Source organism: Amborella trichopoda, chromosome 6 (assembly GCF_054954075.1).
Source record: "Amborella trichopoda isolate Santa Cruz 75 chromosome 6, AtrichopodaSantaCruz75HAP2 v2.0, whole genome shotgun sequence".
Classification (NCBI taxonomy): Eukaryota; Viridiplantae; Streptophyta; class Magnoliopsida; order Amborellales; family Amborellaceae; genus Amborella; species Amborella trichopoda.
Window position 1 is genome coordinate 39,151,869 of NC_142341.1, and position 27,549 is coordinate 39,179,417.

Sequence of the window (27,549 nt, forward strand, 5' to 3'; positions counted from 1 at the left end):
AAAACTAATTATGTTATAGATGATCGCCTGGGACAAGTTTTAGAAAATTTGACCAAAATCATGGAGGATGTTCAAACCAAATTTCGTAAAATGCATAAGCAGTTACAACGGTTAGAGAACAATGTCCATCACGAAGATGGTGCTTGCAATCACGAAGATCCAACACCTGATTTCATTGTAGAGATGAATCGAGCCTCACGACTAACTAGGGTTACCGATCTTGAATGTGACAATCACATTGTTCTGCAATAACTACAATCTGAGGAGCATCCACATGATCTTGATATTCAGTTCGATCTTCCCAAATTTTACAAAGAACTTGAAAAAAAAAAAAAATCATGATTGAGCTCGAGATCCTAATGTTCTATTTAAAGATGAGCAAAAAAGAAATTTATGAATCGGTTTATTAAAGAAAAAATGTCAAGGCGCATGGTGGGACTATATTTCCAATAAGTCGATTGGCTGCAAGCTTGAGGTCGAGCTTCTCCCAAGCCCGGGAAAATTATGCAAATAAAAATTGGGGTTGTCAAAATTTTATTTTATTATTTTATTGTTTTTCTTAAGAATAGGAAGTGCGCTAGAAATAAATTAAGTGAAGTGGAATGAGGGATGATTTTAGTGCGTAAGTTATTAAGTGGGAGGATTTGGTGCGTGCATTGTTTTGATAATAGGGTAGAAATTGGGTTGGTTAAGATATGTTAGACTTGGTTGTAATAGAATAGAGAGAGTTAAATTTTCTATTTTTTTTATTTTTTTATTATTCTTTTTAATTTGTATTTAAAGGAAGATGTTCTTTTTTGTAGACATATTATTGGTGATTTAGTAACGAGTTTGATCTTGTGAAAAGATCTTGGGATGGACTCCCTTGTAAACCTAGAGAGAGGGTATAATCTCTCGACCATTTTTATTTTATTTATTTTATTTTTTTAGTTTATTATTTTTCTCCCTTCATCACCTCTACTACCTAGACCATCTTTATGGGAAGATTTCTGCTAAAACCTTTGCTTTTGTTGCAACTGTTGATGAAGGATCTTTATGGCATCAGCGTCCAGGTCATACTTCCAATTCTTGTTTATAGTTTTTGTTTTGATTCTATCCCTTCTAAAATCTTGTCTACTGTTAAAGATTGTGAGTCTTATAAACTCTCCAAAATGGATGAATTTCCATTTAGTCATAGAAATTCTATTTCTACATCTATGTTTGATCTTTTGCATACTGATGTTTGGGGACCAGCTCCACTTCTGGTTAAAGGAAGGTCACGGTATTATATCATTTTTATTAGTGATAATACTAGATACACATGGATTGTCTTTATGAATAACCATAATGAGCTATATGACATATTTGTCCAGTTTTTTGACGCTCAATTTTTTGCTAAAATCAAAGTCTTACGATCTAAACCCAACGGGTAATACATCAGTGGGACATTTCAAAAGTTTCTTTATGATAAAAATATCCAACATCAAATGTCTTGTCCCTATACGTCATAACATATTGGTGTTGTTGAGCACAAAAACTGCCGCATCCTAAAAACTACACGAGCTCTACTTCTGTCAGCCTCAATTCCAAATACTTTATGGGCTGAAGTTGCTATCACAACAATTTATTTAATTAACATTATGCTTTTTGCTATTTTGTTTGGATATTCACTTTTTAAAAAACTATAAAGAAAAAAACCCAGATTACTCTGCTTCAACCGTTTTCAACCTCTCAATGGTTCGCTTTCGACCATCATGAGTTTTTTTAGGGATGTGTCAAATATTATATAAATATATAAGGTGTTCTCGCATAATCAATATACTAAAATATACATATCAGTCACATAAATCAAATTTAATATCTTGGCAATGGGTAAGATCCAGTCCGATTGCATATTTTATACCAAGTCAGGTCAACCCGGATCTGACCCAACCTAACTTGATAGGGTCCACATGCCAGACCCAAACCCCAACCCAACCTAGGTCGGGTCCAAGCATTTGGATCCAGACCTAACCTACTGGGTCGAACACATAGACCCAAACCCGGTTGTTCGGGTTGATCCAACTGGTCCGCGGTTCAACCCAACCCGATGGCTACCCCTAATTATTAATATCAGCCGCCAACAACTCAAGTTCCTGATTCGTAAATGTTTCTAACACCGCAAAAGCCCAAAAGAAAGGTATCTTGTAACACCTCCCATGTCACTCCCCACCGACTCAAACCTTGGACATACCAAAGAGCTACACAATGTGACAGAAGTCCTACACTCTATTTTTACACCTTTTACTAAAGTATTTTCCTGAGCCAGCATGAGTCATCGAGAAGCGTATTTTACAGTTGATGATAACCATTTTCTACCATAAAAAATCAAATAATATATAAATATCACTTAATAAATTCATAAATATTCAAGAGTCTCCCATGCAAATAGACCACATGTCACTCTCTCACAGGTACTGCTGTTAGAAGTGTGACACGTTCATACGCTAGTAAATAATATTAAATATAATTATTTAATTAAAAATGGGAACTAAAAAATTAAATATAGAAATATGAAGACGTGTTAATAGTAGCCTAAGAAGCACGGCTGTTTCAAGTTCCTGGGTTGGAGTGGTGTGTCTTTATTAGTAGGGGGACCTCAGGACCAAAAAATAGAATTAGTTTTGCCCCAAAAGAAGGCACTAAAATAATATTAATATTATTTCAAGGGGGTTTGGGGAGAGAAAAAGGGGCAGCTGCCCCTACCCACCGTGAGCCAAAAGTCTTCCTTTATAGGAGTTCATTGGTGGCCGTAGATTTTGGAGGTGGCCAGGATCTTATAATGATTCCTGAAGATCTACACCTTGATGGTAACGTGTAGGGTTGGTAACGGCCGAGCCGAGTCACAAGTCTAACCCAACCGATTCCATGGCTGGACTATGAAACATTGACAAGTCGGCCATTGCATTATTTTTAGATCACCCTTAGAAGCTCGAATTCCTTTTGTTTGTGAAATTGGGCTTTTCTCATTAAGATAAGGCCAGGTTTGTATCAGGTTGTTACCTTATAATATACAAGTAAGGCGCATCTGTAAATATTTGTTGGAAGACGTATATCTGGTGTTGGAAACCTTAGTATGAGTCTATGTTCAACCTTAATTATAAAATTTAAAAATTTCAAAGATGATGTGAATCAAACAGATTTTTAAATAATTGAAAATATTGAAAATAAACTGTCTAGATAATTTTTTACAAGATACATTATTTTTTGGATTCAAATTTTTTATTTTTTTATTTTTTCTTATTGTATCTATACGCCTCGAATTGAAGATGATCAATTGGAAAGTTTCCCAACCTCATAATACTATTTGTTACTTGATTTTTTTAGGAACTTCTATATTATAAAGTTATAACTTTATATAAACTTTTTCCTTATAATAATGAATCCTCTGCAAATACATTTTGTGTCAAACTTGGCAAAAGAGCTACACAGAATGAAAACCTGTGGACTACCAAAAATGGATCAAGGGCAGTTACTTTCCATAAATCAATGTACAAAATGGAAATCAATGCACAAAATGGATTTTCAATTTTCTCACGAGATTTCTCTAATTTTGTCAAAGATTGAGATTAGCTTCCATATCCTACGTTCACCATTGGATTATTTGATGGCAGGCAGCATCTCCTTCGGACAATAGCTCAAGTCCTACAACAACTTTCTATAGAAAATTTCTCTCAACCCTCCCACCAGTAGTGCGGATAAAGAGAATTTTACCCCATATTTGGTCCACGTAAAGGTATTTTCACATGAAAAAATTCTCTCATGTAGTTAAATGTGGGAACCTTTTTACATCAATTAGTTGATAAGACCAATTTGTATGATTATATTTCTACACTTAGCCCCATGAGATAATTTATTCATGTTAGAAATATTTTCATGCAAACCAAACCTGCCACGGAAAAGGTTTCTGCTTTTTGAGGTTTTCGTCACGAGTGAGAACAACCTAGAAAGGATGAATTTTTTTGGCTTGGGACCTCTCATGTAGAGAGAGATTGAGTTAGGGTAGGGTTGGCAATTGGCTTGGCAGCCTGGTCCAGGCCTAAAAGAGTAGGGCCTGGCTACAAATTGTGCTCTAAGGGCTGAGCTAGGACCAGCTTGACCGACTCTCTTTTTTCTTGTTTTTCTTTATTTTTTTTTCATTTGTTTTTTTGGCTCCGCTAGCCCGGCCTTATACGAACAAGGGCCGGGCCAAGGCTAAGGCTGGCCTGACCCGTTGCCACCTTTTAGTTTCTTCTCAAGTGAAAAGACATTTTCGCTTCCCAAAAGGGCAACAATGAAGAAGCACAATTATCCCAGAAAAAGCTACAGGACTGGGAGGCCCAATCGTGAGTTAAAGATGGATAGCCCATCTCTCACACAAACATGAACCTAATAAAAAATTTCCCTTCTAAGATGCCTATATTAATCATTTGTGTTTATTAATTTGCTTGTAACGTTCCTTTGGACTAATAAAACCTAACTTTCTTGGTCTTTTTTTCCTTTGTTTTTTTTCTTTTCCTTTCCACCAATAAAATGAAAAATAAAATGGTTTCTTTTACTTTGCCCTACATTTGTTAGAGGCAAATTATTGGTCAACCCGTACACAATTGATGCCTTCAACTTCCCCCCTCTAGGAAGAGGGGCATGTAAGTTTACTCCTTGGGGGAAAAGACCAAAACTGGAAATATTCTTTCCGGGAGTGAGAAGAGAAAGATTCGGAAGCTAAAGAGAGAGGGGGGGGGATTTTAATAGAAAGAAAGCATGGTTAAAAAGAGAGAGAAAGAGAAGACATCGAAAGCGAAAATATGGCAAGAGAGATGAACTTCTTGAAAAACTACATAAGTGAGGTCTATGGGGGATGGAAGCTTATGTTTTCAATTTTTAAAACACATAACTTCTTAAACCCAGATTCATGTAGTGATTCTTGTTTTCAAAGAAGGAAATCCAACAGTAAACCAGAGTTTTTAACTTCTGGATGTGCATCTTCAATATATCAAACACGTTGTTAATCAAAGATTTTGGGATCTGTAAATGAGTACTAAACAATCAGAATGGATGTTGAGTTCTTAAATACTCAGATCTAACCATTTAAAATTGTATGATCTGTAATTAACGTACCTCGAAGGAATTTTTTTTTCCAAATTTTTGGGAACCACTTAAGAATTATAAGATGATTATTCTTTTAGAAAACATGAAATTTGAGTTTTCTAATGTTTAGATTTCGCCATCTAAAATTTGGATGGCCTCTATTCAATGTTGAGACTTATTTTTTTCATGTGCATAGAGGGTAAAATTAAAAAAAAAAAAAAAAAAAAAAAAAAAAAAAATATATATATATATATATATATATATATATATATATATATATATATATATATATATATATATATATATATATATATATATATATATATATATATATATATATATATATATATATATATATATATATATATATATATATATATCGAGGTTAATCTATGTGTTGAAGATGTTACGTCCCAAAAATTTGGGGTCCTAATATTAATTTTGGGTGGGGTTTTACCCTAGGGTGTAAATGGACAATATACACCTATAGAAAGTATAATATTTTTGGCTTGAGTAAATAAGCTATAATTATTTTGTACGTAAGCCCCGTTTGGATAATTTTTTTTTGTTGTTGTGGTAGCAATAGAATATGAAATATGTAAATGAAACCCTTCACTTTTGATGCAAGGAAGTCACTGTCATTATTAACTTTAGGATGTGAAATCGGGTGGTTGATAGTGTGTTATTGATAGGATATAAAACTAAAATAAATTTTTTCAAATATTGTGATATAATTTAATCTATTAGATTTCACATCTCATAGTTAAAAATAATTGTTACCTCCTTGTATGAAAAATAAATAATCTTATAGTATACATTCTCCAAAAGCTACTGACAGTCACAAACAACAAGAAAACCATTGTTTTGCAACTATGTTAAAAATATGAAAATGTTTATATAAGGTGTCAACCTTATACTGTAAAAGTAAGGTGCACCTAAAAAACCTACGAGAGAATGTTGTTCCTATGCTAGAAAACCTTCAAATTGGTCATCTTGACCTTGAGATTCATAAACATATAAAAAATCTGATTTGTAGTACTAAAAATAATTCATTTTTTGATATATTATCTGAACCTTTCATTTCAAGATTTTCAAGTGTTTATAGATCTACTTGATCATTATCATTTCTGGAACTTAAAATTTCATAATGGGTGCAATTTATATAGAGCCGAGGCTCTAAACAATCAAAGTAGAGCGCACCTTCAAATAGTATCGAGAAATGTGGTTTCAATATTGAAAATCTTTATGATAGCCTTAAAATATATTTTTATATTTAATTACGAAATTTAAAGCTTAAAAAATAGTGTAGATCGAACATATCTATGAAAACTTGAAAACCTTAAAAATTGACCGTCCAAAATTATACTATTTCTAAAACTTGAAATCCATTTTTTCTCATGATAATGCATATTGACGTCGAGATGATCAGTTTGAAGATATTTGGTCATCAAAACAACCTCTTCTAGTGAAATTTTTGATGTGGGCCATAAAAAATAAAAAGACTGAGATATTACTGCGGCATACCCAACGGACCCATAAAAAAAAGAAAATTTGTTTCATGTGGGGTGGACCGTATATCTATACATGCGGTCTAAAAAGTGTAAAGCATCCATTTCAAACCTGCATATCAGAGGGGGAGGACAGTGTGCATGACTAAGTGTTGAAAACTAGCAATAACAGGCATGGCAATTCAACGGTGAGGAGAGGCCACATGGAGAGAGGCAATAAGAACATTGGAAACTACATATATTTGGACAAAGAAACATAGTTTAGACTACAATTGCAAAAATTTACCACGAAACACTACAGTAATGGTATTCATTCTAAAAAAAAAAAACACTACAGTAATGGTATTATTTATACATGTATTGTGTAACCATGCAGGTAGCAAGGGAGCTGCGGGGGATGGGTGTGAAGTGCCGGCTGGTTGGGTTGAGTGGGAATGCAATGGAGAGCGATAGAGAGGAGTTTATGCATGCCGGGGTTGACCAATTCCACACAAAACCAATATCACGCGACGTGCTACTCTCTCTTATGCAAGGCCTCCCTCCCTCGCCAGGACTCCTAAATCTGTCTTTTCAACAGTGTCAACCTCTTGACCATCATCACCATGAATCATACACTTCCGCCCTCTTCAGCAGAGACCGTTCAACTTTCCAAGCCTTTACATAGTAAGAATGGCTACAACCATTACATAGTAAGAATGGCTACTCATACCAATTTCCCGCACTTAGAGCCTCAGTTGCATGGAACCGTTCAAATGGATGTCATAGCCGAAGTTTTTTGAGTGACAATCCTCAGCAGCAGCCATGTAATAGATAATAATTTTTGAAGCCAGAGTCCTTCAGAGCCCTCATTCTTCGCAAGGCAACTTTCACCAGAGAATATCAGCAGGGAGAAGGTAAGAGTTCGTATAAAAGACTAGTTCCAGGTGCACTTCGCTGAGCCTATATGCAAGCCCACCACAAATGTGTCACTCTAACTGTAAACAAGAAAAGCATAAAACGTTGCAGTCCTCTTGGATCGGTTTGTAATTGATGATTGCACAGAGCAATTCATTGATGATACTTCCCATTTTGTATTCCTTTATTTATTCCAAGCAGATGACTTTTCAAAGCTTACAAGTGTAACTGGAAAGTACTGGAAATCAAAACAAAATCCTAAAATACCGATATATGGTTTGATGGTATACATGCCATGTGTGCATATCACGTACATATACATACACTCATACATGAGCCATTCAATAAATTTAGCTTCAATGGGAACCAAGTGCTCTCAAAAGAGTTGCCCTTACACGTTCTCTCTCTCTCTCTCTCTCACTTCTCACAATCACACTGTTTTGATGCCGTAGAGGCAGACCGAAAACTGCGTTCCCATGTATCTGAAGGTTCAGCCTGGGAATGAGGGACATGGAGTGGATGCTTTTCTCTTTTGTCGCCCTTTAGTTGCCTCAGCGCATGGGGTAGAGCAGGCATTAAAGCGTCTATACATTCTGCTACAGCGTTTGGGTTGCCAGGCATGTTGATTATCTGGAAACAAAACAAAATGCCACCCCATAAAATAACCAAGATGAACAAAACATGATTATATATTTTAACAATAAAAAGGGAGGAGGAGATATGGTTTCGGCATTCAGGGCTGTTGCATACGAGTGTGGATCCTCTTATTCCCGCCATGGCACGAGAGAGCATGGCAAATGGGGTCACCTGCTCAGGGATTAAGGGAGGGCATGAGTTCCATGTGATATTATATATATACACAAACAGGGATAACAGTGATTTAAAACTTGGACAGCCCAAGTGGTCTGACTCAGCTGAGTTTGTGTGAATGACAAAGATGTGTCATGATCCCATGAGACACGGATGACTCTCAGGGTTTTTGAACTGGACCCAGCACTCTTCCAGGTCCGAGTGACAGGGCAAGTCAGGCCCAAGTCACTGAGTTATCTAACAGTGGACATAGACATATAACCCGCAAGATAAAAGCATATACGTGTACATATATACCTTTTAACATGCTCTTGAAACCCCATAAATGAATACATATATCTGGTGTAATATATATATCTGGTGTTCAGTGATTCAATAACCAGAGTTGATGGAGTCTCTTTGATATGAGTAAGTTGAAAAAAAATTGCAAAGAAACCATGAACTCCTACCATTTATAACTCAAGAAATGTATCTAAAGGAAGCATGTCTCATGTAATACTAAACTGAAACAAAATAATCAGATGATAAATAGATTCCAGAGCTACACATTATGAAAAGATTCTATAAAGAGACTTCTATCAATGGAAATTCGCCTAGATGCATCCCCATTCAAGAGTACAGATTTCTCAATTTAGCGCACAGAAATAATAAGCCATTTCATATGTTTATCACTTCATTTATATGGCTTGTCATACCTTGAGACTCTCTTGTAGCATCACTTGGAGAAGTCCAGGAGCCTCTCTCTCTATTAAACTCTTTGTTGCTTCCGGGGTAATATCACGGGGAGAGAAGCCCGTCCCACCTTCAAGAAAGAAAGATAAAAGGGCTAAGAAAAGAAACCAGTTCTTTCATTACCTCCATTGATAGTGTTGCACAAATAGCTCGACAATGTTTCAAGGAAGCCATGCCTTTCTTCTCCTCCTTGATAGTCATATACTTTAAATTTGGTGTTTCAGAAATAACAAAATCTATAATCCACAGTGCACTTTTGAACTTTGATTCGACTAAAAAAAAAAAAAACATCTACTCGTTTGACCCAATTTGGTCTCAAAATCCAATTTAAGTGCAGCTGAAGATCCAAAAGTTATGCAGGTTTACCTATCCATTGCCTAAACTTACTTTTAAAAACATGAACAATTCATTTGATATTCACTTGAAATCTCAAAATTTTGTTTCATTCTGAATAGCTTCTGCCATCAAGCATACATTGACATTCGATGGGATGGTGAGAAGATTGAAACTATCTTTAAGAATACAAAAGGGGGAGAATGCCAAACCCGAACCTGTAGTTAGAATTAGATTGACTTTCTTGACATCACTCCAATTTTTCAGAACATTTTGGATTTCATTGACCTCATCTGGAGCTACGGCTGTTGCCACCACTTTTGCTCCTCCTAACTTTTCTGACAAAGAATTTATGACGGAAACCGCCCTTGGACCACTGCAAATACTCACATAAATGTCAATAATCAACATTCATTTCTAGGGGTATTGAAGCTTCAAGCTGAGTTTTTACTATTGCTACTATTGCTCTTTAAAGAGGTGCGAAGGCTGGTAGTTAATGGTTTAGTTGTTTCAAAACTTGAATCCAGGCCATGACCAAGCCCTTGGCTTGGCAAGTCCAGAGTCTCTATGAGCCTACCCTAGTCCCCAAAACAAAAAATAAAAAAATAAAAAAAGGCCACAGAAAAGGAAAAAAATGTGAAAATGAGGAAAATGAAACAAGTCAAAATATAGTATGCATGTGGAGAACAAAATAGAGATCTTATAGATACCAAGGGTCAGAGACAAGTTTTGGCATCGTTCGCTATTTGGCATATGTTCAATTGTCCAAATTGGAGTATATAGCAATAGCGACATTCATAAGAGCAGCGACATTCATAAGAGCATACGAAATCACAATATAATTTCACAGTGACTCAAAACTACACCCAAAATGAATGGCAAAAAGGATCAGTGTCCCCACGACAATCTCCATATCGGATAAAAAACGACTGATGGTTTGGTAACTTCGGAAGACCTTCCTGACCTAATATCCTCAAGGCTGGTCCAACCTCCTGCCAGCTCCTACCATGCTACTCATGCTCTCTTTCACGGCTCCTCCTGTCATCATTGTCCACTTCAGTGGTCCCATCACCATCATCATCGTCAGATCATCTCCTCAATCTTCCTCTTGCTCCTCAACTTGTACACTTCTCCAATTCTGTATAACTACAATCCCACCTTCCCTTCCTCATCAATGGGCCCAAACTCTTTCTCCAGTACCCTCTTTCTCGAACTGGTTCCTCCAGTTCCCCCAACCACTCTATTATTCCTTTACAAAGATGTGGTTCCAAATAATACCCTCAGAGACCCTCATCGACTCTTGCTTTCAGAGGTTTAGTTTGTAATGGACATAGACCAGCATGTGAAGATTGGCTGCAACCAACCTGTTCCTTCTGGGTGAGTAGATCCATTTGAATGTCATCCAGTTTCTCTCATGCCCCATTGCAGAACAGGTTTGACTGAACACTTCGATTGTGATTCTCTGTAGGAGAGGAGCTCTAGTGCCATGTAGTTCTCATAACTTTGCTGAGAAAAGGAGAAGGAACAATAAGGAGTGTAATGATAATAAAAAAAAAATGTTTCAGAAAATAATATAGCTATAGGCACTTGAAAGCTAACTTGGACCCAGCTGAGTCCAAGAATTTAATTTCCCGTGGGAATTCATATACAGAGAAACTAAAAATGAGGCTGATTAGTTCTCTTATGTGGCATAGATCACTGATAAATGCCCTAAGCTGAAGAAACTTCTTCTCGAAGTATGTCTCCCTTACCTCCTTCAAAGCTTCGAGCTGTATTTTACTTTTTCCATATCCTTTAACCTCTTGATTCAATATTTCACTCCCTAAATAATCTCAGGGGTGATTAGTTTGCTCCCAAGCAAAAAGGTGTGCCGGGTTGAAGAAGAAACCTAGATAACACATACATTTAAGACAAGAACTCATGATCAGTTACATGAACCTTCACAAGACATGAACCATAAATCATAATCCAAAATTTCAAATTCAAAATGGTTATAGCTGTTAGATGTTTAAATGTTAAACTGCCTATTCACTGTGTGGGTGTCGCAGTGAAACAACTCATTCCATCACTCATCGAATATTTCCTGGACTTTCTGATGGAATGTGCATGTCATTTTGATGTCTTACTTTGCACGATCAGCTGCTTCATATAAGAAACTATAGCAGGTTTCATGTCAGTGTCCACCATCTTTAAAACTGCCATGAGGAACTTCAATAATTACAATTAGCTCGTACCTATCCCGTAACCTCCCTTCAAGCTCTCTTGCAATCCCTTCTTCCGAGGCAACCATCTTTTTAAGGTCAGCTCGCGACCTCAATATCTAATTGATAGACAAGAATAAGGTAGTGACTCCAGTAATGGCTGGCCTAATCAGCTCCCACTGCGTAGTGCCTCATTATGTTGAGAACCCGCGAATGGTTCTATATAAATTTGGTAATTTCCTTCCCCATCTCAACATAGTCATTTTACATGCTTTAGTTGTTCAATATCTCCGAGCATCAGGTCGATCAGGAGGGCTGGCAAGGAACTCCAGAGCAAATGCTTTCTCTTCCTCGTCAGCCTCTTTCTTGCATTGATGTAGTTCTTTGCATTTGTCAGCTATAACTTAGACTTGTACTCACCGACAGCCTTCACCACATCATTCAAATGCCCGAACATTAGCTTCCCAGTCTTCACCTTATTAGGGGCATTCATACTAGCGGATTTGTGGATATTGAAATGCTTGTTTATTTATTTATTCATTCATTTTCTTAATTATTTATTTACTTAACTTTGAATTTTTCAATTGATAAATTTGCATTGATTCCTCAATATGCATATTAGGACCCATTTATTGAGGAATTCTTTTCACCTCGAATAATATTTGAGCTGACAAAGAAAAAGAAGGTTGGAAGAGGTGGTTTTGATATTGGGTTCATCTTAATACACTTCGAGGACGAGTTTTCTCCAACTAGGGGACAATGATGGAGGGAAAAATTATTCTTATTTTTACTTTTATTCAATTTTAAAGGATGTATATTTTGATTTTGTTTTTAGGATTTTTAAATTTTTTTGGGACTCTTGGGTTTTTTATATTTTCTTTATCTACTATTCACGGTTCATGGGTATAGCTTACATCTCACTGTTCACGCATTACTATTCATGGCTACAATTCATGTATTACAGTTCACAGATATTGTTCACGTATTACTGTTCATAGGGGCAAATTGTCATTACAAATTTAAGTTAGGATCTACGGGTCAGCATATTATTTTTTCGGACATTTTTTGTATTTCGAATATTAAATTATAATATATAAGTGGTGTGTGGGGCCCTAAGGGGGTCATTCCATATGATTTTTAGAAATTGAAAGAGCTTAGGCTTTATGAATCCTAGCTTGGATTATGGAGAAGAAATCCTAGGTTTATTTGAATTGTGCTTGTGTTTGGCTTTGTTTCTTGTCGATTTTACTGTTTCTTCAAGTTCTCTACATCACCTATGGTTTTGGGGGCCAAAATGCTCCCCAAATACTATTTTGCCCTAGTCAATGGGGGAAATAACTTTTTTTGCCCTTTTGGCAAGGGCAGTTTCAGCCCTAACTGAAAGGCCCCTAAGTGGTGCCCTGGGGACCTAGTCGGCCGCCCTGGGTCACCCTTTGACAATGGGCTACATAAGCCTAATATAATGCGGCCAAGCCTCCCAGCCGCCTAGGCGACCCACCTAGGCAGCCCACAGCGGACTTTTTTAACATAGCCGATTTGCAACTTTTCTAAAAAAACAAATCATTGTTGGCACCCAAACAGAGAACATCCTAGTGGGGATTGGCATCGCTAAATGCATCGAACGTGCAAACACATGTAATTAAAAAAAGAAAAGAAAAGTAAAGCATTTCAATGCCTCAGAAATAGCTTGTTTCTAATTTTTTTCTCAAGAAAATATTTGTTTACACCCAAATGGAATGCATTCAGGTCTGAATGCATTTGGGGGGAATTAGCATACCTAAATGCATTAAACGTGCAAACACACGTAGAGAAAGAAGCATTTCAGTGATAAAAAAAATGGTAATTTCCAAAAGCAAAACGCATTTTTTTGCGAAACAAAATGACAGAAATGAAAAATCTAAATAATGTAGATGAAAAACTAAAAAATAGAGTTAGTAAATCTAGAATGAATTGGGGAAAATAAATTACTACACAAAACAAAACATTTAAAGGCATATTCCATAATAGGAAAAAGAGGTTATGACCTTTTTCTTATCTCTATATATAATTTCTACATATTCATATTCGTCAAAGCCTTTTCCCAATTAATTGGGGTCAGCAAGACGAATTTTGGTCTGCCATTCTGCTCTATTAAGGGCCGTACTCTCAGTGAGGTCATAAGTCCGCATATCTTTTCTCACTAATTCCAACCATGTCCCTTTGGGCCTTCCCCTTGCCCTTTTTGAGCCTTCCATTTGAACTAATTCGCCCCTCCTAACAGGTGCTATACTAGATTTAAGCTACATATGACCAGCCCACCTAAGTCTACTCTTTCTCATTTTAGCGCCTATTGGTGCCACACCTAAATTTTTTTTAATGCATTCATTTCAAAATCCACATGTTATTCTAAAAAAATGAAAACACAATATCAATGTGAAATGGACCCTAGATCCATGTTGATCTATAGTATCTTGAAGAAATCAAACCAGATTTATAATTGTCTACTAAAAGTATCAGATTTAAAAAAAAAAAAAAAAAAAATGAAACATAGAGACTGTAAATAAGTTATCGGTCATAGATCGACCCTCAAACTTTATGAAACGAACCCCTAATGTATTTTCAGGCAAGCCTTGGGAAATCTTCCTTTTGTTGAAGTTAACTATTGTATTAAGAAAAGAGGAGAATACAGTATTCCTTCGAGAGAGCCCATAAACCGGGCCTCTCGGCAAAAAATAGGCTTCCAAAAAATTAGCCCTATACAAACAATGGATGGGGCTTATAGCAGTTTCCCATTTATAGAGGATTTACAAAAACGTAGATGGAGATGTGGCAAAAAAAACCCATGCTGTTATGATCCTGCAACACGTGCCACCGCTCCCTCCTTAGTCAGTTGATTTGCCAAGGCGTTTGACGTCCTTGGTAAAATCTTATTTAACCAAATGCTAACAATGCTGAGAACCAATCTTATGGATGTCTTTTAGGTGCTTAATATCCCGTGTCGGCTGTAAAGGCCATGTTCCTTTTTTCTTTTACAATTCCCACAAAGCGTAACAGTTTAATAAATTGTAGGATTTGCCAACTCCTAGCTGGCTTAGCCTAGACTTGGGGACACAGACAAGTCTGGCTCAGTCTCAGAATGTGACAAAGAATATGCTGGGTCCCTGTAGGGATTCACCCAGTTCTGCACAAGATCCTAAGTCCCCCCAGTTCAGGACCCTTTGGACTCAGCACCTTGCCATGTCCAAGGGACACAGGCAAGTCCAAGCCCATGTCACCATGTTTCTGAACACTAATTTATGTTTAACATAAGGATCCAATACATACATCATGTACAGAATATATTTTGCCCCTCCACTGCTTCCTTTGACAAAGAGCAGCAATAACTCTGCCATCTACTCTAGCATCAAAAAGTGGCCCCTGAGAAATAAGTATCCGCAGAGGAGTATCCAGATGCATATGTTTCAAATTAGAGTATATCTTGTTAGAAGACAAAATCAAGAGGAAAGCCTGCTCCATTATAGTATTCTCAATAGATGCAAACATTGGAATCACCAATGCCTTGTTGAGTGAACCCATGTCACAAAAATCGGTGACCCGAGCATGGAATCACCCAAATCACAAGGAATTGGCCATGGCCGATCCAAAGGGTCCCTACTCCAGGGAGTTGACACCCTAGGCCTCACCCTGACAGTTAATTATAGTGAACTAGCCGATTTTTAGCTGGATTCGCCCAAATCTTGAGTCCCGATGAGTCAGCCAAGATAAACCCCAGCGCTTCTAACTAGTTTTGATTTGTTTTTCACTTTATTGGTGGAAAAAAAAGAAAAACATTTAAGAAGGATGCTTAGGGCTAATAGGGGGGCATCAAGGCTCCAAATTTTAGCACTGATCGCCTTTTAATGATCCATCAGATCCATAATTCTCTTTTGCATAAGATTGACAGATTTTCGCATATCACGATTTTTAAATTTTGAGCTCAGAAGAGCTTCGACGAGCCTTAGAGGCCTAACCCCAATCTGGGGGTTGATATTTGGAGACTCTTAGGGTCGAACTATGATGAGTAATAGATTTTACACTGCTCATATGCAGTGTAAAATCAGTTTCTCAGAGAGGAATTTTTTTAACTTTAAAACTAAAAATATTCTGTTTTCTTCAAATTTATCTAAATCTACATCGATGTAGAATTCATTTCAGCTATATCCAGCTTTTATTTCCTGTAATTCACTAAAGCATGTTTTTTACTCTTCGATTTTGAACTTTATTTTCAAATAATATGATAAAATCCCCCATTAAAAGGAGAAAATCCATTTTTCTATTTTAGCGTGGAATATGTTTGTGTAAGTATATATTTTTGTATCATAGCTTGATCCCCCCAATTTTCAACAAAAAAAATAAAATAAAACCATCCAATATTTTATTCTTGATTTATCAAAAGTTATTCGTATTTTTAGGACTTCTTTTTCATAATTTTCAGGTATTTTCTCTATAGCATATTCAATTTTTTTTATTTTTTTCTTTTACTTTTTGATATCCACATAATTTCTGTGTTAATTTTTTTACCACGGAATTCTTTTGTGTTTTTTTTTTTGTTACAAGTTTTGGGTGTTTAATGCTTTAAGAACCTTTTGATAATGGTGATAAGCGGGGGAAAGTTGTTGCTTCCCTGCATTTCCCGGTGCTAGGAACATGCCACCTGTTTGTTTGGGTGAAAACACCAAACAAATTTACTTGTTTCCCTCTATCTCAAGAGAAAAGATGGGGAAAGCTGCATACCACCATGGGGGGTGGTCTGCAACTTTTCGAAGAGATGGGAAAACCCTATTTTCGGCTCCCTGTCTATCTTCTTTATTCTCTCTTGCTTGACCCTCTCTCTCTCTCTCTCTCTCTCTCTCTCTCTCTCTCTCTTTGTGTGTGTGTGTGTGCATGTGCACGTCATTCTCCAACCCTAGTCTCTCCAATCCCCTCTCTTCCTGTCCTTCACACTAAATCTAAATAGGATATCAAGCTGAGGCAACTGATTGTACCAATTTTCTAGATGTTTCTAGAATCCTAGGGATTCTCAAGAATTTCGTGAAAGGAGTGGCTAAGTGGAACAAAAGGTATTAAATTCAGAATTTTTCTTTTTCTTTTATAAAATATACTTGAATTCCATTTACATAGGCCACTAAATATGGTTGTAAATCAAAATTAATACCCTATGTACAACTTAGGATCTTTCTTTTCATTGCCAAAACAAATAGAACTATCTAGGAGCTTTAAACAAACCTCCACTATAAGTTTTAGTATAATATATACTCCTGAAAATTCACAGAAAAAATAAAAAATATTACTGAAAATTAATTAAATCAATTGGGAAGACTCACTGAAAGATTAATTGCATCAACTGGGAAGACTTATTGAAAGATGCCTGGAGTTACCCTCATAGGTCTTGGTATACCCACAACCAATTCCCTGACCGATGACACCCTTTTAGTCCTAAGGTATTGCTTGAATTTCTGAAATAGAGAAGCTTTTCAGGTACTACCTCTTTCTCTAGGGTTTTAAAGAGCTCAAAAAATCAACTAGGGTTTGGTTTGTAGAAATCCTATAGGTTGGGCTTCTCCCTTCTTTTCTTCAAAATACAGCAAACCCTAGCTTTACGATTTCATTATAGCACCACCTCTTCTTTTCTTTTAGGTGGTGTGACATATATAAGAGGAGAGAGAGTGGCGCGCCTCCCTATGGGTAATGAGAGGGGAGGCACGTGACTTAAAATTTGAGAAAGAGAGAAAAATGGTGTGGAGAAAGGAGTGGGAGAGAAAATTTTGGCTCCATGGAGGGAGAAAACTTGGGGTGTGAGAGAGAGAGGAATCTTTGCATGGGAGAGAAAGATCTTGTCATGATTTGAAAGAGCTTCAAAATAGGTCTTTAAATAGAAGGAAATCTACCTCCCAATTTGAATAGGATTTTCTTAGGTATGTGTTATCTTTATTTTCTAGCTAAACATTTAGGATAATTACGAAATATGTGGGGCAGCCGACCCTAATTAATTGGAAAAAAGCTATGATGATGATGACGAAATCTGTGGGGTGAGAAAGATTTAATCCCATCCATCCGACAAATAAGCCATCATGATTTTGGATGGAGAGTAGGAACCTTATCCCTTTATATTTTTACCCAAATCCGACTCTTATTTAAATTTGAAATTTAACAACTATTATCATTATCTAGATCCCCCATAATATTTATGAAGTCAAGGATAATCTATATCTTAATTTTTAAAACTCCCACTAGAATAAGAAACCAAATCTTATTTAAAATTAAAAGATTTTATATATTTAACTAATTTAAAATTTGAACAAATTAAAAGAGTAGGGCGTGCCCCCCTTTTTGCTCAAAATGTAGCGTGCCACAATGTTTAAAAAAATTGGGTGTGTCCCCTTAAGGTGGTTCACATGGGCCCCACATAAAAAATTTGCACACGTGGGATCCTTGGTTCCACATGTGTAATCTAAAGTTCTGAAAATTTCAGACCCTTTTTAATGTATTTTTCAGCAAAAATAAAATTTTAACATTCTGAAAAAATATTTAAAAATTATAAAAATATTTTAATACTGAAATAAAATATACTAGAAGTGAACTAGTACCCATGAGTCAAAATTAGAAATAATAAAGGTACTAGAAGTGAACTAGTACCCATGTGTACATGTCATATGAAAGTTTGTTGAATCTTTGTGCCTTGCTCTCACAGACCTACAACCGCACACAAGAGACCACACAGTTCTCTTAGCCTACAAAAAACATCTTTGGGCATCTCTCCGACCTCAACAAGGGATGACCCACTGTAAACCATATTTGATAGTGCCACATGCTTAGGGTAAGGGTTTTGGACATAACCAAGGCCATAAATTGTCCAACCCTTGATCAGCAAACACACTCCTACTAAAGTGTATACTCCACTATAAAATATCATATTTGCAAGTCTTGTAGGCCTTTAAAGGCCACACAACCCAACATTCCTAGGTAAACTGCAAAAAAGTTGTCAAACAGGAACGAACTAAAATCCACACTCAAACACATTCACTTGGGTTCAAACAACATTTTTCTCAAAAAAGTGGAATCCCTTAGCTTTCTGGCACATTGAGATTAGGTCCAAACAATGTTTTTCCTCAAAAGATTGAAATTTTCCAATTGTAGGGCATTAAAATGCTTTCTCATAATTTGTTTTTACTTGTCTTTTGGTGTTTGATACTTTGAGGAAAGCAAATCCCATTCAAACATATACAGTTTGGCTACTTAATGGTTTTTAAATAATAAATAGGGCGAGCAACATATTGGGGCGTTAAAATTTGTTCTTTTTTTTGGTGTAGGTTGAAGTTTCAAGAAAGCTTAGCTGCTAGTTGACAGTTGAGATACTTTTCTACTTAGAAGTATGCTGCATTTAAAAAAAAATCTTACATTGGAGTATGAGGTTAGAGCGTAGCTGTTTGGACTGGGAGAAGGAGCTTAGACCCATGGCTTAAAGCTTCATGCCTTGGAAGATAGTTCAAAGAGAGGTCTAGGAGCAACCCAGGATAGAAATACCATTAGTATATGGGAGTGAGCCTTATTTATAAACGAATTAATGTGAATATCCCTTTATTCAGCTATATTTAAAAACTTACCTTAAATTTTCCAATTTTACGTGCATGTCCCCTTTCTTCCCCTTTTTTCTTTTCTACAAAATGTCCTCAATTCAGAATTCCAAGTTTCCGAACTGACATACTTTTGCATTTTGCCTTCGTTGTTAGATCGAAACCCCATGTTTTGAACTATTTTTTTTCCTAAAAACTCAGGTTCAGAACTTAAAGTTCTGAATTAATTTTTTTCTTAATATTTTTGTTCAACTCTTCATGTTCCGAACATAAATTTTAACAAAAAAAAAAAAGTTTGGACACCCGGTTCCAAACATATATTTTTGTTAAAAATTATGTTTGTAACTCATATATCCGAGCTGAGATTAAGAAGAATTAGTTCGGAATTGCAAGTTCCAAACCTCAGTTTTTAACAAGACAAATGGTTCAGAACTTGGAGTTCAGAATGGAGGGCATTTTGGGGAATAAACAAAGGGAAAAGGGATATGCACAACATCATCATCATCATCATCATCATCATCATCATTGCCTTTTCCGAATTAGAAAAAGGATATGCACATAAGATTGGAAATTTTGGGGACATTTCTTAATACTGGTAGATAAAGGCATATTGATTTTCCTTATATATACTTATTTATTTTACTTTTTAAGTGATATTTCAAATGGAAAATGTGTAATCCACTTTTTTGGTGATACATATACGCATGCACAATGTGAACTCTATAGCCAAAAAATTTGATATACATAACTGCCCCTTCCCCAAGACTTGGGAATCGCCCATTCCTACTGATACACTACAACTCCCGTAAAGAAGGAATGAGTTCTTGACAAGGTTTAAAAAATTGAATCGGGTGCTGACTCATGTAGTAATGGATTTGAGTCAGCGCGTCAATTCCTGAGTCACCTTGCCAATCTTCAAGTCACATTGACAATTCTGGGTGGGATGCCCTAAACAATGAAAAAAATAAAGGAAAAATTGAAAAAATTGAATCGGGTGCTGACTCATGCAGTAATGGATTCGAGTCAGCTCGTCAATTCCTGATTTACCTTGCCAATCCTCAAGTCACATTGACAATTTTGGGCGGGATGCCCTAAACAATGAAAAAAGAAAAGGAAAAAGATCAATGGTAAGAAAAGAAGAAATTAACATGTGACTCAAGAATCACCGAGGCCCTACAATTAATAGGGCGATTCATTACAATAAACTGCCCAGTTCTAGACAATCCAAGTGATGCCCCAGTTCAGAACCATCCAGGATAGGGGAACCCCTGGCCCAAGTCGACTCTAGCAAAACCAATATATATATATATACACACACACACACACACAATTGGTCGCTAGCTAGAAATTCATCATAAAACAAAAAATTAGAACGAAATAAAAGATATTGAGTTCAACGTTTGCAAATTTTTAAGGCCTCCTTGGGATTGAGATCCCTTCAGCCCAGGAATGTGCCCTCCTTTTCTAGTGGTGGTGCAACCTCTAGCATGGGCGTCGAAACTCCTTTTAGTCAGAGATCAAGATCCCGTTTTATCGAGGCCATGATCCCTATAAGATGAGAATAGGGCTGGCAATAGGGCAGCCATGGCCCTAGCCTGGCCTTGGTCTCTAAGGGGCCAGCCCGAGCCTGGCCCGGCCTTGATCGGGGTAAGAAGCCCTGGGCTTGGCTCAGACCAGGCCTAATACACTTGAAGGGAAAAAAAAATAAAAATAAAAAAGAAAGAAAGAAAAAGATAAGAAAACAAAGGGTGGGACCAGGCCCATCCAATCCTGGCCTTGTGGCCCAGATACGGTCTGACCTTACCCTCGGGTCGTGGTGGCTCTGCCTTCAGGCCACATTTTGTGATCTAGGCCCTAGTTTTACGGGGCCAGCAGCTCCACATGGCTCATTGCCAGCCCTAGATGAGAATTGCCATCCCTTTGATGGGAGGGAGCAAGCTTTGCTTGGGCCCTATAGCTCCAGGATTTGCCAGAACGAGATTCTGTGGGCCTTTTTATGTCCCTTTTTTTTGTTTGGGGGGCGGGGGGAAGGGATCGTCACCCCTAACCAAGCTCCATGCATCTATGGGTTAGGGTACATCCTAATAAAAAGGACAAAGTTCAATGTTTTCTTTTGTGGGAAGGGGGTGAGTGGCAGTATCAACCATTCAATGTTTTCTTATGTGGGAAGGAGGTGAGTGGCAGTATCAACCACCATAAATATCACCTTGTGAGGGTGTAGGGTGATGTTGTACTGTGTCCATATGCCAAAGAATGCAAGGCAAAAGATGCTGGCAATTATCATTGCTAATAAAAAGATGTAAAATAGACAATGATTGACAAGATTAGTAGCCACTTCACCAAGCTAGTCAAAAGGGGCAATGAAGATAAGGATTTTAAGAGCTAACTCAAACCTGTGGGAAGGGCGAGTTTAGACATCACTGCTGGGAGAATGGCAAGGCAGGAGGTATGGAGGGGCGAGGTCCTAGGGGATGACACCAGTGATGCCTGGATGTCCTCAGAGGTTACCTTAAGCCACATTACCAATGACACAGGGGACTGCACTCCTAGTTTGTTTAAAACTGCAAGTTTCATGGACAGGGATGGAGGGCGAGGAGCACACTCTAGGTGTGAGGAGCACATGGTAGATCTCATCAGCCACTTGACCCACAATTTTAGTAAGACAATAAGGAAGTGCTTGATGAAGGCGATTGCGAAAATAATACTGCTGTCCCTTTCAATGGAACCAATATTAATACTAGGCGCCCATTATCTCCAAAATAGCTAGTATAAGGCCTAGAGTGAAGCCCTCAAACACAGATGAGATTAGTTGCCCATGCTTGGATGAGGTGGTAGCTTAGGTGGGGCAGTTCATCAATGAGAACAAGCAAACGTGGCACAAAACACGGGTGTCACGTCAAGTGGAGAGAGGGATATCAAAAGGAGATGGCTAATTTGTGGTATATTTCTCACGAGGGACAATCTTCAATAGTTGCGTTTTTACCACAAGGGCTATAAAGAGTGGGAAGCTATTGTGCACATTACTCAGTGATGTGGTGATAACTGGTCAGGAGTAGTTTAGATTGAACTGACATTGCCAAGAACTATATCGAAGCAAGGAAGAGACAAATGAGGAAGATGTAGCACTTGGTATGGTGTCCTTTTGCAGCCCACTGCATCAACCTGAAGCTAGAAGACATTTGGAAGATTAAGCAGGTGAAAACGTAGTGAAGAAAGCGCAGAAGATCACCATTTCTATACAACCACTTGGCGATCCTAGCTTTGATGAGGCAATTCATAGATGGGAGGGATCTGACTAGGGCAAGCATCATGCAGCTTGCTATGTCGTTCTTATCCATGGATTCCATATCAAGGTTGCAAACAAGACATAAATAGATGGTTGCCTGGGAAAAAATGAATTAAGGACCAATGAAAGGTAAGTTGAAGCGATAGTAATTAGCATGAGGTTTAGGGATAGCTGCGAGCAGATAGTAGTAACTGCAGCATTTATAGAGGTAGTGCTGAAGATGGAGGACAGCGATATGAAGCCCACTATGCATTCTTGTAGGAAGCAATTGATTGAGTAAAGTGGCCATCGAAGCCACATGTTCATTCTACACAAAAATATTGGAGATAGTTGATAGCATATGGAATAACTTCTTGTGCTTGCCAATACAAGCCATAGGTAATGGGAAATGGAGGCGATAATGACGATTATGAGACCATTGATACAAGGGATGGTGACACAAGGGTTCTCGTGATCGAGCATGAGAAGCAAGGTGGGGGCAAACATAAGGGCTAGACTGGTCCTAAGGCCATTGCATTATGAGGCATTACCCAAGTTTGTTCTTTTTTTGGTAATAAGGAATTGCCCAAGATACCCAATGAACAAAGTCATTTTGAAACTGTTACGGAGATAGCCGAACTGTTGATGATCGGGGTTACTTTGAGCCTCACCGTCAATCATATTTGCTTTAAAATGAGTACTTTAAGTAGTTTATTTGTAATTTAGAAATTTGATTGCTCCCATAAAACTCATTATTATCATGTACACTTTTGATTGTTGAATGAATTTTTGGCACTATGTTAGATAAAAGCCCCAGTACGTATAGGTTTTCTATTTTTTCATCAATATACATATCGCACGCGTAGTTTTCTTTGCAGCTAGTGCGCCTAGCAAACTATATCTCGAAAGCAAGAAGACACAGCTAGCCTAGTGCGAAAGTCGTAGAGCTAATGCGCATCCCTTTTCTTGTAAAAGCATTTTTATGATTTTTTCATTCATATATTTTGCATTTTTTTATCGACTTTTTTAGATTTTTTAAATGCTGCTTTTGGCCTAATAGGCCAGTGTTGCTGAGCTTACTCAGCCTGGCCATTGGCTGATTTCGGCTTTAAAAACATTAATGCAATGGTAATTGGCAGCCTGTTTTGTCATCAACTGTTTTGGTAGATGTGCACAGCAACTAATGCCAATTTAATCATTTTTAGATTGTGAAATAATCGACCTGAAAATTCAATTAAGGAAGCAATGAGTTGGGTGTGATTACTAAAACAATAGCTAACAAAACTGATGAACTTGGCCAATTCTAACATTTGAGATAGCCATACCTTCTCATAATGCTCCTCAGATGCAATCCACTAAAGAAAGAAACTAGGAGCGCTTTAAGTTATTATAATTTATACGCAGACATATTGTTACACATAAGCATGCAACAAGAATGGAAGGTTTTGGTGTGGAATGCAAGTTTAGTAATAATAGGAGTAGAGACAAGGAAGTAGTTAAGATTGATGTCCAAGAAATACCAAAAAGACCGTATTTTCGATATCCTCGGTTGATAATCCAAGAAACAGAGGGATTGAGGTGTCTCATATAGAATTAGAACCGGTTGGGCAAAGTAGAGATGTGCAACAAGTGTTTTGTGTGATCGCCGCATACTAATGAAGCTGAAGGGGTAGTTTTGTAAAACAGTTGCGAGGACCAGCTTTGATTTATAGGGCATAATGTTAGGCGGTCAAAAAACAACATACCCATAAGATGAGCGTAGCTAAGATGAGGATGTTGAGAAGAAGGGATAGAATCGAAAATGAATACATTTGAGAGAACTTGGGTGTAGCTCCAGTAGGTGATAAGATGATAGAAAGTAAAATTAGGTAGGCTAGCCATGTGCAGCGCAGACCCAGTATAGCACCTATTAGGAGATACGAGTTGGCTTTTGTTAAAGGCTACAAAATGGCAAGGGGTAGGCCTAAAAGGACATAGTTGGAAGTAGTGAGAAAAGATATGGGGACTTGTCGCCACATTAGGGGTATGGCCCTTGATAGAGCAGAATGGCGAACCAAGATTTTTGTAGCCGACCCCAAATAATTGGGAAAAGGCTCTGATGATGATGATGAGAAAATATATTGATGCAATAACACATGAATATGGATAACTTCCAGAACAAGATTTGTTGAAGTGCTCATAGAAGTCCACTAAACCTTTTTTTTTTTTTGATAAGCATGTGCATTGAGCAAACCAGGAAGGTGTGGGATTATAACTGAAACCTGAATAAATAAAGACATGAATGGGACTTTCCAGTAGTCTTCCTGACATGAAAAATTAAGTCCCTCTCCATAGTAAATCTAAAATTCACATAGGATATAGATTCTCAGAAAAGTAACTACTAAAAAAGCATAAAAGTTACCAAGTAGATGTGAGCATTAAAATTAACTAAGCTGCATCTTACCTTCCATCAGGTCCAGCCCCAGCTGCAACTGTGTCGCTCACTGTAAGAATTCCTACCTTCACTGGGGCATCTTGAAACTCAGTTAAACTTTCAGTGCTCATTATGCTGGTTGTACTACAGCCATTTTGACCGAATGACAGAGGCCCCAAACTCTCTGGAACAAAAGGTAGAGGTGTGCTGCATATATCTGAAATTAATATGGCTTGAACAGAACTTTTAGCTGGAAGTACTTTTCCCGAGCATGGCAACTCTAATAATGCATTTGCTGACTTCATGCCTAAGAGACGACTGCTCATTTGATGGCCACTGCTCTGGGCAACAAAACTGTAAGCCACATAATCAATACCATCAAACTCTACTCAGGTTTAGCAGAAGGAAACAATACAGTACCAGTAATTCTGTTGTATGGCTGCATTCAATAAATGGAACAGATTATAAGAAACAAGATCACATGAACAGACCCAATTCTTACCCTGGATTGCCAGATCCATCATTATGCTCCCACGTAATTATGGCACGGTGAAATTCTGGTCGAATAGGATCTGCCTTTATAGCCTCTGCAATACGAACTTGCACCCTGTACATGCTCTGCAGATCAGCTCATTTGCAACCGTTCTTTTATAGCTATAAACACATGTCAATCAGTTAAGCAATAACTCAGTAAATAGCTAGAAGTAAGAGGTGCTTCTGGCAAGCAAGCAATGTGGGCCAAAATGTTTTCTTGTTTTTTTCTTCTTCGTTTTTTTTTTTTTGAAATTGTTAGATATTCAAGAGGTTGAACCACCCACAATCTGGGTGTTCATGTACAAAAAACCCTTACGGGGCAAAAAATGCTATACAAGATAAAAGACTGTGAAAAGGAAAACTAAGGTGTGGTCTAGTGCTCAAAAAGGTCCTCAAGAGTCCCCTGTGTTCTGCTGTGAAGTGCCGTCCTTAGCAAGGGCATCGACTACGGTGTTGGCTTCCCTCCAAGTATTCTGCCAAACCACATGAGTATCCCTGTAGAGGTAGAAAATTTCATCACAGATGTGATCCAATCTCCAAGGACGAGATGATTTAGATGCCCAGGCTATGACATTGTCGGAGTTCCCCTCGATAATCAGACTAGCACCCCAGGATGAGTTGAATTTGCGAAGTCCTACTAGAAGGGCTAGGGCATCAGCAACAGTGCAGTTGGTTTGGCCAATGAATTGGGAGGAGAGGAGGGTGGCACTGTTGGAATCACTGAACATGCTCCCCATTCCAGAGGGGTCTAGGTTGACAATGGAGCAACCATCAAAGTTAGGATTGACTTAGCCTTGCTTAGGTGGTCTCCAGAGTGAGGAACGAGAGATGCGGCTGTTCTGAGATTCGGAAGGTTCCTCCAATTGAGATGGAAATCTGAGAGGGGCCATTGTTGGAAGAATTTGGAGTCCTTGGCCCAGAAGATAACCAAGGATTGGACTTTGTATAAAGGCCACTATGATAGTCTTCTCTCCTCAAAATTTCTGTTGTTGCACTCCAACCAGATGACCCAGACAGTGGCAGAAACTGAGGCCCACCAAAGGAAGATTCTAGATCTGGACCACAGTGGAGAGCAGAAAGCTTGGATAAGTTGGGGGACTGAATTTGGAGTCACCCAAGACCAACCAAAAAGCTGAGCAAGTACCCCCCTATGCTACAGTGGATGAAGAGATGGCCATTGGTCTCTTCCTCCTCCATGCACGTGGTACATCTATTGGGTTACTGTAGACCCCTTCTTTGGAGTTGGTAAACTGTCATGGCTCACTTCATTTGATGTTCCTTAGAGGCTTCAGGACCAAACCAGTAGCCATGTTTTGAACTTCATAGAGACAATGAAGAATAGTTTGCAAAAAAAGGATAATTCCCACTCTTGACGGCAGGAACACCCAAAGTATACAACCCATAAACACAAAATTGATCAGGACATTTCCATAATATGGCAAAAAGAATGAATGAGGAGGAATGGACTCAAGGATAGGTGGTCAAGGTGGTGGGGCGCCACAACATGATGTCTTGAGTTCTATTCCTATAACAGGAAGGGTACTCCTTCCCCACTGAACTACTAGGAAAAAGAAAAAAAAAAAAGAAAAAAAAAAAGGGAACAAAAACGAACAAGAAATAATTGTGAATTGCACAAAAACAAAACATTCTTATAACGAAATTACAACCCTAAAATGTTGGATAGGCAGATGGAAGCAAAGTCTTTTGTACCATGCAGGACAATACTAAACAATGTACTTGAGAATTTCTCAACCCATCTTAAAACTGATACCCATAGTGGTGGATGTACACTTAACTCCATAACTGGAGTTTCACAAGGCAAATGGTAGTTGTTGTATGTTGATGTTACAAGCTCTACTAGTCAGAAGGGTCTGAAGGTTGGGGCTTCAGCTTTGAGGGCTTCGCATATCCATTATCTTAGTGTCAACCTCTCAGGTTGTCCAGGAGGGCTGACGTTCTGGTTCCAATGATGGTCTAGGAACATAGGAGTATGGACATATCAATCGTGGTTCAGTCATTACGTGCATCAATCGCACTTCAAATCAGGAAAGAAAAAGTGTGAAGGGACTTCCTTGGCCGTTCATAAAAATATATATATGCAGTTAGTGCAACTTATAGAGTGCAAGAAGAGAGGCGAGTAGTAGAATTCTATAAATGTCCTTTTTTCAATTATCATGGATGT

At 37.8% G+C, this 27,549-nt stretch overlaps 1 protein-coding gene and 1 long non-coding RNA gene across 5 annotated transcripts in view; both read right to left on the bottom strand.

Moving 5' to 3' along the window:
• Positions 1 to 7,643: 7,643 nt before the first annotated feature.
• The window catches only part of B73 (molybdopterin biosynthesis CNX1 protein / molybdenum cofactor biosynthesis enzyme CNX1 (CNX1)), a 56,390-nt gene continuing 36,484 nt past the window's right edge, over positions 7,644 to 27,549 (bottom strand). For all 4 annotated transcript variants that reach the window (XR_016058458.1, XR_016058457.1, XM_006847403.4 and 1 more), the window contains exons 9-14: positions 25,336 to 25,440; positions 24,864 to 25,187; positions 9,581 to 9,738; positions 8,993 to 9,099; positions 8,238 to 8,294; positions 7,644 to 8,117 (exon numbers count right to left, since the gene is read on the bottom strand). Coding sequence is in view for 2 of the 4 variants with exons in the window: in XM_006847403.4 (XP_006847466.2) it covers positions 7,905 to 8,117; positions 8,238 to 8,294; positions 8,993 to 9,099; positions 9,581 to 9,738; positions 24,864 to 25,187; positions 25,336 to 25,440 (964 nt within the window). In the remaining 2 variants the exon portion in view is untranslated. The remainder of the gene's footprint in view (positions 8,118 to 8,237; positions 8,295 to 8,992; positions 9,100 to 9,580; positions 9,739 to 24,863; positions 25,188 to 25,335; positions 25,441 to 27,549) is intronic.
• Positions 10,048 to 11,252, bottom strand: LOC148781749 (uncharacterized). The gene is made up of 2 exons (XR_016058459.1): positions 11,114 to 11,252; positions 10,048 to 10,868 (listed from the first exon to the last, which is right to left on the bottom strand). It is a non-coding gene; the product is annotated as an uncharacterized LOC148781749 (long non-coding RNA).